Source organism: Malus domestica, chromosome 10 (genome assembly GCF_042453785.1).
Source record: "Malus domestica chromosome 10, GDT2T_hap1".
Classification (NCBI taxonomy): Eukaryota; Viridiplantae; Streptophyta; class Magnoliopsida; order Rosales; family Rosaceae; genus Malus; species Malus domestica.
In genome coordinates this window covers 19,950,709-19,963,618 of record NC_091670.1, presented here as the reverse complement: position 1 = coordinate 19,963,618, position 12,910 = coordinate 19,950,709, and the positions used below count along the sequence as shown (strand labels likewise).

Sequence of the window (12,910 nt, the reverse complement as noted above, 5' to 3'; positions counted from 1 at the left end):
GAGCTCACAGCGACGATGCCGCCGTTGCAGCGCTTTCCGACGTCACCTACCACCACCATCTGACTCACTACCAGCCCAGGAACAAAGCCCAAGCAATGTTCGAGGCGTTGGAGCATCGATGAAGTTGAATCGACGATCACCCTTTCTATGGTTTTTCGGCAATCCATGAGCGTTTTCAGGCGTTTTCCCACGGAATTGGACCCAGAAGAAGTTATAAATCTTACTCTACGCCTCAAGCTTCATTTTGGTATAATTTGAGCTACTTGGCGTTAGGTGAAAATTCCGGCGAGTCGTGGCCGCCAGCGGCCACGTGCGACGCTTCAATCATACCTGGCATCATGAACCAGGATAATTAAGTACAATTTTGGCTGTATTCATATTGAGTTAGTGTTCTGCAATCAACTAAGTATTAGCCATAGGCTGCAGAGAATAATAATCAATTGTAGTCATAGGTCATAGGCTACAGCTGCAAAGCACAAAGGTTTGACTTATGAATTAAGATATGACCATCAAGATGCGGAAGAATTACAACAACAAAAAAATGAAACTGAGAAAACAAGATAGATGGGGAGGACGATGGAGTTGAACGAGAGAGGGATATGAGTAAGGGAAGAACGATGAACAGGATAAGGGAAAATAAATAGTCAAACGGGAAAAGAGAGGAGAATTAATGAGATAGGAGAGAGATTAATAAATTTGATTAAAAGGCTTTTAGAATTTTGTTACCAAATATATAATTATTTAAAAAAAAGATAATTAATTGGATTAATTATATTGCATCTCAACCGTTAAAGTGTATAAATTTAAGAAAACTTTCGGTACTGTTGATTTTAATAAAAAATCACATTTTTACATTAAAAATTCAATCATGGTACTATTTACTTTACCCTTTATTTTGTTCTTATCGTTAAAACTCAAAGTTTTCAGACCATTTTCATTAGTTTTTCTTAAATTTAATGATTTAAGATTTGTGTCAATATGTGTCAAAAAATGTTTACTAAAAGAAAAAAAAAATATGTGTTAAAAATGTGGTGTCCCTAATCTGTATCCATTGTAAAACACAAATTATGTGTCAAAATTTGTGTCAAAATATGGTGTCACTGACCCATACCCATTGCGAAACCCAGATTCACTTATTTTAAAAAAGTAGCAACCTTCCAAATCAAGCCAATTTAGGCGCAAACTTGGTCAACTTAGCCATGCCTAATAATATGATGTAATGCCACCATATCTCTGACTCATAATCTTCTAATTGCTATCATTATCGTATACTTTTCTGGTAAATATGCAAACAATAAACTCAAATATCTAATGGTTGATATAAATTTTGTAGATATCGCTTCTTGTCTGGAAATAAAAAACATAACTTAAATTCGTTAACCTCTTTCAACATTGAGAAACGATGTGCTTCAAGAGCTAATTCATACTTGATACTTGTTTGTGAATAATCAGCACATTTTGATTATACTAATGATGTTTATGGCTTATAAATTAAGGTGCTCTTTTTTACTCCAAAAGAGATGTTGTGGTAGAAGGGGATAACAAAATAAGATCATCTCCAAAACAAATATCAAATTATTAAAGTCAAATTACAATTGATGGCTGATGTGACAATCTCAAGTCTTATGTCAAATTTTGTACTTCTCCATCCAAATTGTGAAATGTTATTTTATTATTTAGGCCTAATTGGATTATTAGTTCCCGTGGTAATATGGTAGTTGGAAGATAACCATGTGGTAAAATAAATAAATAAATAAATAAACTAAGATTTAAGCCTATGTGGTGAAGTTTGTTAGGATTTATGCCCAAAATTTGAAAATTTTGTTAACTCTCCGTTAATTATTAGCACGTGAGCCACACATATTAGGCAAACATAACTCTCCGTTAATTGTTAGTATGTGAGGTTAACTTTATCTTTTTAGATTCACGTGTGAGCCTCCTGTGCTAACAATTAGTAGAGAGTTGACAAAATTTTCAATTTTTGGCCTAAATCCAACAGACTTCCCTAGGGCTTAAATACTAATTTTTATTTTTATTTTTTTATCACATGGACTATTTTCCAACTAGCCAATCACCTTTAATCCAATTAAGCCTATTATTTAAATAGAGCCTTAAATGGTTGTAATTATTAAAAAAATGTTGAAACAAAATTTTTATTGGTTGAAATGTGAATAAAATAAGGGATCCACCATAAATGAATTAAAAATTGATGTCAAATTTAACTCTAAATCACCAAATCTTCAAATTCAGTTAGCAAATAACATTTCAGTTGGAGAGATTTTTTATGTCAAATATGCATAGTGGCATACGACCTAGGATTTTGACATCTCCTATAGAGATGCTCCAAAAAAACAAAAGACAAGTAAACTTCGTATAAGTCTACTTTAATATATTTATACATATATTTGAACCTTTCACTTGCCCCATTTGAATTTCGATATGGTCCACACGTCGCAATTAACGATGAATGTTTTTTCTCTTTTGGCTAGCCGTCTCCCAATTAGACTGCTTCTTCCAGCGCCTACTTCCAAGGAACAATTCCAAACCCCAAGTCCCCCAAGTCCCCCACACCTTTATATATACGTACACATTAAAAACTCTCCCTCATCACCTCACAACTCCAAACGATATATACCCAATATACAAAATCCATTAAAATTAGAAATGAGGACCTCTAGCAAAGCAAAGAAGCAAAGCAAGTTCATGCACATTATTTGTGCACCCGTTAGGATCTTAACCAAGGCAAGAAACTTTTACGTGAGGGGCCTGGAAGATTATGCCGGCAAGGTGGGTTATGGTGGCGGTGGTGTGAGTGGTTACACTGCTTCACAAGTTTTGCCCAGGAGCTTCAGCGTCAATTCTTCGAGTTCTAACGACGATGAGGACTTGAGTCAGCTTCTAAGAACGGCGTCGTGCAAGAGAAGTAATGCAGAGAAAGAGAGAGAGAACAATAATATTAAGTCTGTTGGGAGATCAGATTTGCACAGAAGACCAATAGTTAGACAACCCACAAACACTATGAATGGAATGGGGTTGAGGAGTTACAGTGTTGGGTTGAAGATGGGAAGAATTGATGAGGAGACAGCTTGTTCTTTTATGGAAGATAAGGTGGATGTGAATGCTGATTTGTATCCGAGAAGCAGAAGCCATGCTGTTCGGAGAAGAAATGTTGGGTTTGCATAATTAGCCAGCCAAGAACTGATTTCTGAAATATTTTTTTATTTGGATGTAAAAACAAAATGAATTCGTTCAAATTCTTTGTTTGATTATTTGGATGCCAAATTATTTTCGATACAGTGTTAGAGTTAATTTGAATTACCCTTATTGGCCGCAAATTTGTACTTTCTAATTCCTAATTATATTTAAAAATGCTACTCAACAGGCGAAGCTAGGAATTTTTCACTAGGCGTGCTAGCTTAAAGATTTTAATCTTTTATAAACAAAGAAATTTGATACTATATTTTTCATATTATCAATTAGCTTAAGGAAATTTTCACAAAGTGAGCCAAATAATTTTTTCGTTATTAAAAAAATAAGTGTTAAAATTCAAACAAATCCAAACTTGAAACATATACGTACAAGCAGTGTTCTAAAAATTGCTCTAGGCGGCCATGGTGGAAGCCCACTGCGATTTGGGATAGATCGTTTGAAAAATCGGCGGGGACCTAGGCGCTCTAAACATCGCTAGGCGGTCTGAAATTCTTGCCATTGCACAAGGTGCTCTGTAACTCTCCCCACCACCGAAGGCTCTACAACTCTCGCCACCTCAAACTCTCATCGCATCTGCAACTTCAAATTTCCAACTCCCACATTGCATCTCTCATCTCGCATCTGCATCGCAAACTATGGTTGCTTGCCAGAGGTTGAGAGAGAGAGAGAGAGAGAGAGGTTTTGTGTCACGCCCCGAACCAGACATACGTCCAGGATCGACACGTGACGCCACCAAATACCCATATCTCAAACATACCCCGCCTCCGGAATATGACAAATCACAACTCGAGAATCGATTCACATAGCAAATTTTCGTATACTTTATGGCTGCATCTAACCTCCTTATTAGACTGCCTACGTACCCTCAATAGGGATCAAGCCATTTGTAGTTCATCTTCACTATAACTCGACATATAACACATTCTGTTCAAGCCAAAATGCATAACATTCCTCAATCAAACATTTGGACTTGACAAGCATGAATTATTCGATTCAAACTACATAACAACCCGCATGACAATCAAGGTTTCTATTTCATCCATCATATAAATCATTATATTTCAACATAAAATTGCTATTCATATCATGTAATATATCAAAAAATCAACAAGGCACAATAGTATCCTCTAGTCGCATTGATCACTGATCTAGTCGTATTAATAACAATCATATTCAACGTCCTTCCACAATCATCTCAAGTAACCCATTCCATGATATCAAGGAGGCACGATATTAACATTTAATTATGTCAATCAGTCAATCGATCATACCTCAATGCACAAAATTAATAAAGGACTTCTACATATTTCCCTGCCTGATTTCAAGTAATAACTTGATAATTCTAATTTATATTCACAAGATCTATTGTGGGTAATTCTCATTCACTCGAATCTAGGGTACAAGTCTAACTTATGGAAATGAGCAAGAGTAGGTATTCCGGACCACTCAACGGAATCCAACCACATTGGGTTCCGGATCACTTAACGGAACCAAAATTATCAATCGGTTTCTCGCATGTAAAATTAGTGTCATCGATCACAATCTATAAACATCAAGTATAGAATCATGCTTTATGAAATCATAATCAAGTCACTGACAACTTTGAAGGAGTCACCCAGACATCCAATGACCTTTCTAATTCAAAGCACAAGATTCTCAATATCCATCGTTCATATGTACATTAAAAACTTGGGCTAAAGGGATGCAGCTCGGCCGAAGCCTACGTCCTTGAAGCTATCTCAATCCAAACTCAATGAAACCCGAGGTGGATACGATCCCAGACCATCACTCAACGAAATCGCGAAGTATGAGGGATTCCGGACCATCTCTCAACGGAATCCGAGTGGATACGATTCCGGACCATCACTCGACGGAATCGCAAAGTACAATGCATTACAACCACTAAATGAAACTCAAGCTGGATACGATTCCAGACCATCACTCAACTGAATTACAGAGTACGAGGGATTTCAGACCATCTCTCAACGGAATCTAAACTAAATTATGATTGCCTATCGAAATATACGAAGTACAACTAATCATCAACATCTTTAAAATGCGTATAATCCCCCATCGTGGATATACCAAGCAGAACCATAGGCATAATCTCATCGTGCAGGCAGTGATCACCCATCGCGGATATACCAAGCATGATCACTCCTGAATACATATAGTCCCCCATCGCGGATATACCAAGCAGAACCATATGCATAATTTAATAACATAGGCAATGATCACCCATTGCGGATATACCAAGCATGATCACCCTTAGCAGTCCCCCATCGCGGTTATACCAAGCAGGATTGTATTTTGTAGCTCTAGGTAGTAATCATCCATCGCGAATATACCAAGCATGATCATTCCTAGAATGTGTATGGTCCCCCATCGTGGATATACCAAGCAAGACCATCCATGTACCTCTGCTACATGGTGCAATCAATTTAACACACAACTCAACCCCTATGAGTTTCAACGTAGTCACCTACACCATCAACTTCTCATGGCCACCAACTAATATGTCACACAAGCATATAAGTTCTACAGAATACAACCAATAAGATTCTAGGATCACATTGTCATAACAACAATCATACACATCATACATATATAACCACTTTTCATATACGTTTCCAAGCTACAATCGATTCACAATTAATAAACATAGATTGATGCTAAAAATAAAAATAACAATTCAATAGAAAGCACATTTAATAAACAAGTATAACTCAATATGGTGCCACTAATACATATATTGAGACACACGTCAACTGGGAACGACACGTCATCGTGATGAGCCAACTAAGCTCCATCAAGCCTCAACAACAAACTAGAGGTAAACGACACTCTAGAGTAGAGCACATTGACAAGAACATCAACCGTCGATAAGGTAGGTCCATTAAGGTCAACAATCTAAGGTTATTCAATCCAGAAGATCCGCACATCGGATTTCCGATCCAAAAGTTCTCAAAGGTTCAACAACTAATAACTATGGTGCTCACAAAACTGTACGACGATCCAACGATTGGATTGTCATCAATCACACAAACAAGTGGTGGTCCAATTTGATCACCACACCAAACAATTGAATTTCGGGAAACTGAGCTAGACATAGGTTCATAGGGTCACTAGAAGGTATTTGGTACTTAGACAACACTCGTGAACGGTCTCACGCACCACCACACACGATGGTAGTTATGGTGAAGGGTTTGAAAACCCAAATTTTCAACCTTAACCAAAAAGGCTCAAATTTACGTGGTAACTAGAGCTCAACAAGGGAAACATTATTCACAACTAGGCCAACGACAAATTCTAACCGGAAACCATCCAAATTCATCGGAGAAAATCGGCTTTCTAGGGTTCTAAACACCCAATTCTAAAACGAATACGAAAGCACAAACCAAGTATACCAACTTGAAGATTATGAAGAATAGATGAAGTTTAATACCTCACTTGAAAGAAATGGTTGCCGAAATCACCGGAAAAATGACAAAATCGCCGGAAACCCACGGAACTTTGCTACCTGGAACTGGAAAAATGGATAAGAAGATGGGAAATCTAACACTACAAAGATGTAGGGCTTGCCAAGAGCTTTCCATGGACACTAAGATCACCCAAAACGGAGATTGGATGAAGGAGATACAAGCGGGTCAAATTTGTGGGTTAACGGGTCCAATTCACCCCCAAAACGGGTTAGCAGCAGCCTATCTCCCTTTCTCCCCTCTTTTTTTTCAGAAACCTTCCCCTTTTTAATCTAACTTAACCTTTAACCCACATCTGGGAATTAAATAAATCCCATAATCTATAGTTCACAACTTCAAACGTCTGTAACTATACCGTTATAACTCAGACTTGCAAACGGCTTTCGCCTATGCATTCATGGGTTCGAAATCTATTTAAAAACATTAGTTAAAACTTTGAAAAGTCAACGAAAGATAAAGATTGATTACAAAAATTCAAACTCAATAACTATTTGATTTAATTCCCAAAATTTATGGAATTAAAATTAAGTAATAAAAATGATGTAAACGTGAAATACAAACTTAAATTACGAGATACATAATGAATAGTGAAATTCCGGGGACGGGATTTCACATTTTGAGTTTTTGTGTCATGGGTTCACGGAAAGAGACGGATCCCCTAATCACATCCGTTCATCGTACATCGTGCGACCATTTTTTGTCAGGTATTATTTATATTCAATTTTAAATAAAGAAGTTTACAATAATTTTTGACTGCATGATGTACGATGAACGAATGTGATTGGAGGATCCCCATGATCCTCATAAAGAGGATTCGGCGAAGATCCTCCTACTCACGGGAAGAATGAAAAATTAAGTAGAAAGAGGGATTTTTGTTTGACTTTGCCACATGTGTGATTTTTCATGACTAAAACATAAGGGAATAAATTTATTTTTTAATGGGGAAACCAGGTCCAATTAGGGGTGGGCACGGTGCAGTTCGGTGCAGTTCCACTCCTAAACCAAAAAATATCAACGATTCGGTTCCACTTAAAATTATTACTAGAACCGTACAGTTCGGTCTACACCGGTTCCGATTTGGTTCTTACCGGTTTACGGTTCTGAATACTAAATTATTTGAACACCAAATCATCATGCATTCAAATACATCTTCTAAAACTGATTATATGAAGTTGCATACAACACATATACTTTTTAATGCAAATGTCTTTGGTCACACCAAGTCAACAAAAAGAGACAATTAAAAGAAATATGCATTGGTCAGTCAACATACAAAAAAATCAAGAACTCAAAGCAGCATTAGTCTCCTGACATTGGCAGCAACAACAACAACAACAAGCAAAAAGAAATATTCAAAGAGCATTAAAGGAAATATGCATTGGTCTCTTGATATTGGCAACAACAACAAGCAAAAACAAAAATCCAAATGTCCTTGGCAGTGGCAGATTCTTTTTCAAACAGCAGCTCCTGTACACAATCAAACAACATATAATCAAATCAAACAACTTATTTCAGAGAGCAAGCAAAATCAAACAATTTCTTATTTCAGAGAGCAAGCAAACAACATACATCAAACAACAAGCTTACAATTCAAATTAGTAAGGAAGGTGCTAAAAAACTAAAGTTACATACATACCATCAGTAGTAAAAGGTGATAAGTTAGGACTAAATAGTTTATGAAGCTTCAATGCTAAATGTGCCACCATTCCTCTTTTCTAGAACATATAAAAATCAAGAACTCATTAGAAAATAAGAAAGTAAGCACATACATCAACACCTTGTATTCTCTCATCATTGTAAAACACCAACCCACCCCTCTCCCTTCCCTCCCCTTTTAAGTTTCAATCCAATTTTCAATACAAACAACAAATCCATTCACACATATACTAAATTATAGGAATATACATTCACACATAAGGTGTGGGCATTGTCCTTAACAGCCCATGTGATTTTGATTCTCTTTAACGTTGTGTTACCAACGTCGGTTTATAAAAACCCAACCCCACCCGCATAGCATTAAAACAAGCTTTTATCTTTAACACATGCCACATGGCATGCTCTTACTGGATGCAAGTTAGAACTTTGTGGTCTTTACCACACCTTAGCATTTTGATTTCTAAAATATCATAAGCCGCTTTCTTTCTCCATAATCCCTAACTTCAGTTCTCTCCGTTGCATCCTCCATATCCACTCCATTAAATTTCTTCTAAGATTCCTAGTTTTCTATGCATCTTTGTTGGTATTCCGAGCATGTTGGCTCGGCCTACGGGTTGAGGGTAAACCCCGCCCAATCTACCTAATGTCTAGCCCTACCCTTTAATTCTTGGCAGAAATAATAGATGCTCTTATTGATTACCAACAGATGGTAGTTTTAAGTGATACTATTACAATTTAGGCCGCACATCACTCAACACGAGCTAACCTCACAAGAATACAGTAGTACGACAGCAAAACAAGAGTAAATTTAATTTAGCCCAAGAGAAAATGGAAAACCAGTAAAACTGAACCATATTCCTAATCTCAAATATGCGAAAAGATAGAGAAAATACTGAGGGAGGACGAAAGACGAAGAGTCGTGAGCTTTCGTGGAGGAGGGATGACGAGGGCTGTCGCAAAGAGCTGAGGTTGTGGGCTGCCTGAGGAATCGCTGATGAGAGGCTGTGAGTGAGGTGGTTGGCTGAGTGAAAAAAGAATGAAAGTCTAAAAGTGTGAAATGGGGGATGTGAAGCCGTGAGTGAGGTGAGGGTGAGGTGGGTGAGCCCTAATTGGGATGGGATCCACTTCTTTGCAACTTGGTGAAACTAATTTTTCAAACTTTTCCAATCAACACGGTTCTTTTTGGTTTTTTTCATACGATTCGATGCAGTTTGCGGTTTTTATGCCCACCCATATGTCCAATTGTTTTTCAAATGAAAAGCAAAGTCCAACAATGATTAATATAATGGGGTGAGTAAATGTTACAAAATTAACAACAAAAAAAAGTCCTAAAATTATACACATATACTCATATTTTATAATATATTATAAATTTATGTAAATCCGCCTAGGTCGCCTAGGCACCTGTCTAGGCCCCGCCTAACCACTTAGGCCCCAATCCGCCGCCCGACTAGAGCTTAACGTTTTTTAGAACCTTGTGTACAAGAAACAATGAGAAAAATGATGTAAGAAAAAGATATGGTTTGTAAACAATATTATATAGTTTTATATAATTAAATTGAGAGAACTAAGATTAGTGACTAATTATATATATGGTGGGCTACATTAAATTTCACCGAAAGCTACTTGGGTAGCCCTTAATGTGGTTTTGCTAGTGCTTACTAATTATTTGTATCATCATTTGTATCATTTATCTAATAGAGATGAAACTCACAAATGTTGATGGACCATACTTCTATTAGATAAATGATACAAAAGATAGTACAAATACATAGTAAATATAGCTCACTCAATTATATTACATTTGGATTGGTTTTGCCATGTTAGTCAATTGTCCGAAAATGATATGGTTCGTTATTAGTGGCATCAAAGTAGGGAACAAGAAGGTGGATTTTATTTATTGACAGCATTGAACAAGTCGTCAAGCAATGAGCTACGATCTGCCTGTCGGCCTGACCCTACTAGCCATATGCAATGGAATTGACTCTGTAAATTATCTTGCCCTTCCTTTTCTTCCCCTGTTTTAATTAGTTAGACTTTTTTTATACAAAAAAAAAATATTTCTTGAGTCAAATATATTTTTAATTATTAAATTTTTTATACAAAGATATATTTCCATACAAAGGGTTTGGAAGAAAAATTGATTATGAACTCGTTACTTTCGAGATTCAAACCTAAAGTCTCTCACTTACAAGTAAAGACTAATACTGCTAGACTAGGATTGGCAACGGTTCGGTTTGGGACGAAAATGCTATGTCCATCTCCATAACCACAAAAATTAATTATATTCATAACCATAAATTAACCAACGAAGTTTATCCATAACCATACCCATTGGATAATGGATTTCAGTTAACGGTTATTTCCATCTTCGTCAATATAAACAATGTATTTGTTCAGTTAACGCACTATAATTTAGTAGATACTAATTTCGTTATTAAATATCCACCAATTTCTTGATTGTAAGACTCTTGGAAAGAGATGATAAACTTGGAATATTTGATAAAATGATTCAATGAACGGATCTTGTAGAGTATAAAAATTAAAGCATTGAATTTAAAGTATTGATGATGTTGGCTCATCTTAGATATCTCCCACAAGCACCATTGAATTCTCATTGATTTTGATTCAAAACTTTTGAACTTTCCGACAAAATGCAACTCACACAATGCAACTTTTGTATTCTCAAGGTAATGGGTTCGGTGAATAACGATTATAAATATATGGGAGGCCTTTAAGGGAAGGGAACCCTATTTTTATTTATTTATTTAATAATAAAAATGGGGATTAATTGTGAGGCCCACACTATATCGAACTTTAACGATACCAACTATCTATTTTTCACGTTGCACCTCATGGATCATCCTTGCAAAACATTAGCAAAACCGAAAATATTTAAGGCATCTATTTGAGTTAAAAAAAATTAATTGACAAAGACTTTGTTCTAAGAAAACATATAAATTTCATTGTGATAGTTAAAAAGACAAATGGTTTCAAATTAAATAGAATTTTTGTAAAGATAATCTATGAATCAAAACTTACAAAATAGACCGTTCGGATTGTTGAAGTTCGATGTGGAGTGAGTTCCACAACTAATCCCCATTTAAAAAGAAGATGGGGATCCCTTTCACTTAAAGGGTCTGTGCATAGGTTTTAGAACCCAAAGGCCGAGACGTGTTTCTTATTTGGCCATGATCACTCATATATCAGATCTACACCATCATCACATTTATTCTACTTGCCGATCGAGTTCGGTGGCAAATTGGTACGCCCACATTCACTAGAAAGACATAGTTAGCTAATTAGCCATTTACCCTGCGCATCACGCAAGCTAAGCAGTTTTAAGTTCAACAAGAAGTTTTCCCTTTTACTCCTAAAGAGAATGTTGTGATAAAGGGGGATGAGAATAAAATACAAAAGACCAGTAAACTTAGTTGTACAAGTCCACTCTAATATATTATACACTTATTTGAACCTTTCACATGCCCCATTTGAATTTTGATATAGTCCACACGTCGCAATTAACAATTAATGTTTTTTCTCTTTTGGCTAGCCGTCCCAGTTAGACTTTCTAATGCCTACTGGCTAGTTCCAAGAAACAAGTCCAAAACCCAAGTCCCTCAAATCCCCCACACCTTTATATATTCGTACACATTACAAACTCTCCCTCATCACCTCACAATTCCAAACCTCTCAAATCTCTTTCTCTTCTTTGTTCATCCCATATATACGCAATACAAAATCCATCAAAATTACAAATGAGGACCTCTAGCCAAGCAAAGAAGCAAAGCAAGTTGATGTACATCGTTTGTGCACCCATTAGGATCTTAACCAAGGCAAGAAACTTTTACATGAGGGGCCTGGAAGACTGTGCCGGCAAGGTTGGTTATGGTGGCGGTGGTGTGAGTGGTTACACTGCTTCACAAGTTTTGCCCAGGAGCTTCAGCGTCAACTCTTCGAGTTCTAACGACGATGAGGACTTGAGTCAGCTTCTCAGAACGGCGTCGTCGAAGAGAAGTAATGCAGAGAAAGAGAGAGTGAACAATAAGATTAAGTCTGTTGGGAGTTCAGATGTGCACAGAAGACCAATAGTTGGGCAACCCTCAAACACTATGAATGGAATGGGGATGAGGAGTTACAGTGTTGGGTTGAAGATGGGAAGAATTGATGAGGAGAAGGCTTGTTCTTTTAGGGAAGATGAAGTGGATGTGAAAGCTGATTTGTATCCGAGAAGCAGAAGTTATGCTGTTCGGAGAAGAGATGTTGGGTTTGCATAATTAGCCAGCCAAGGACTGATTTCTGGAATATTATTTTATTTGATGTAAAAAACACATGAGTTCATTCCAATTCTTTGTTTGATTTTTTATGCCAATTTATTTTCGAAAATGTAATTTACAGTGTTAGAGTTAATTTACCCTTATTGGCCATAAATTTATACTTTCTAATCCTAATTATATTATTTTCGTTTGGATTGATATTTGCCAAGATGTTAGTCAATTGTCCGAAAATGATGCCTAGTTCGGCCTGACCCTACTTTAGCAAGATGCAACAGAATTGTACTTTCT

General features: G+C 36.6%; 2 protein-coding genes and 1 long non-coding RNA gene across 3 annotated transcripts; 2 read left to right on the top strand and 1 right to left on the bottom strand.

Annotated features, from left to right (window-relative positions):
* The first annotated feature begins 2,664 nt into the window (after window positions 1-2,664).
* Window positions 2,665-3,183, top strand: LOC108173004 (uncharacterized). The gene has a single exon (XM_017331326.3). The coding sequence runs from the start codon at window positions 2,665-2,667 to the stop codon at window positions 3,181-3,183; it is 519 nt and encodes a 172-aa protein (XP_017186815.1).
* Window positions 3,184-7,861: 4,678 nt separating this feature from the next.
* On the bottom strand, window positions 7,862-9,406 carry LOC114827592 (uncharacterized). Its single transcript, XR_003776697.2, has 2 exons — window positions 9,239-9,406; window positions 7,862-8,156 (listed from the first exon to the last, which is right to left on the bottom strand). It is a non-coding gene; the product is annotated as an uncharacterized lncRNA (long non-coding RNA).
* Window positions 9,407-12,103: 2,697 nt separating this feature from the next.
* On the top strand, window positions 12,104-12,622 carry LOC103432382 (uncharacterized). The gene has a single exon (XM_008370572.1). The coding sequence runs from the start codon at window positions 12,104-12,106 to the stop codon at window positions 12,620-12,622; it is 519 nt and encodes a 172-aa protein (XP_008368794.1).
* Window positions 12,623-12,910: the final 288 nt, after the last annotated feature.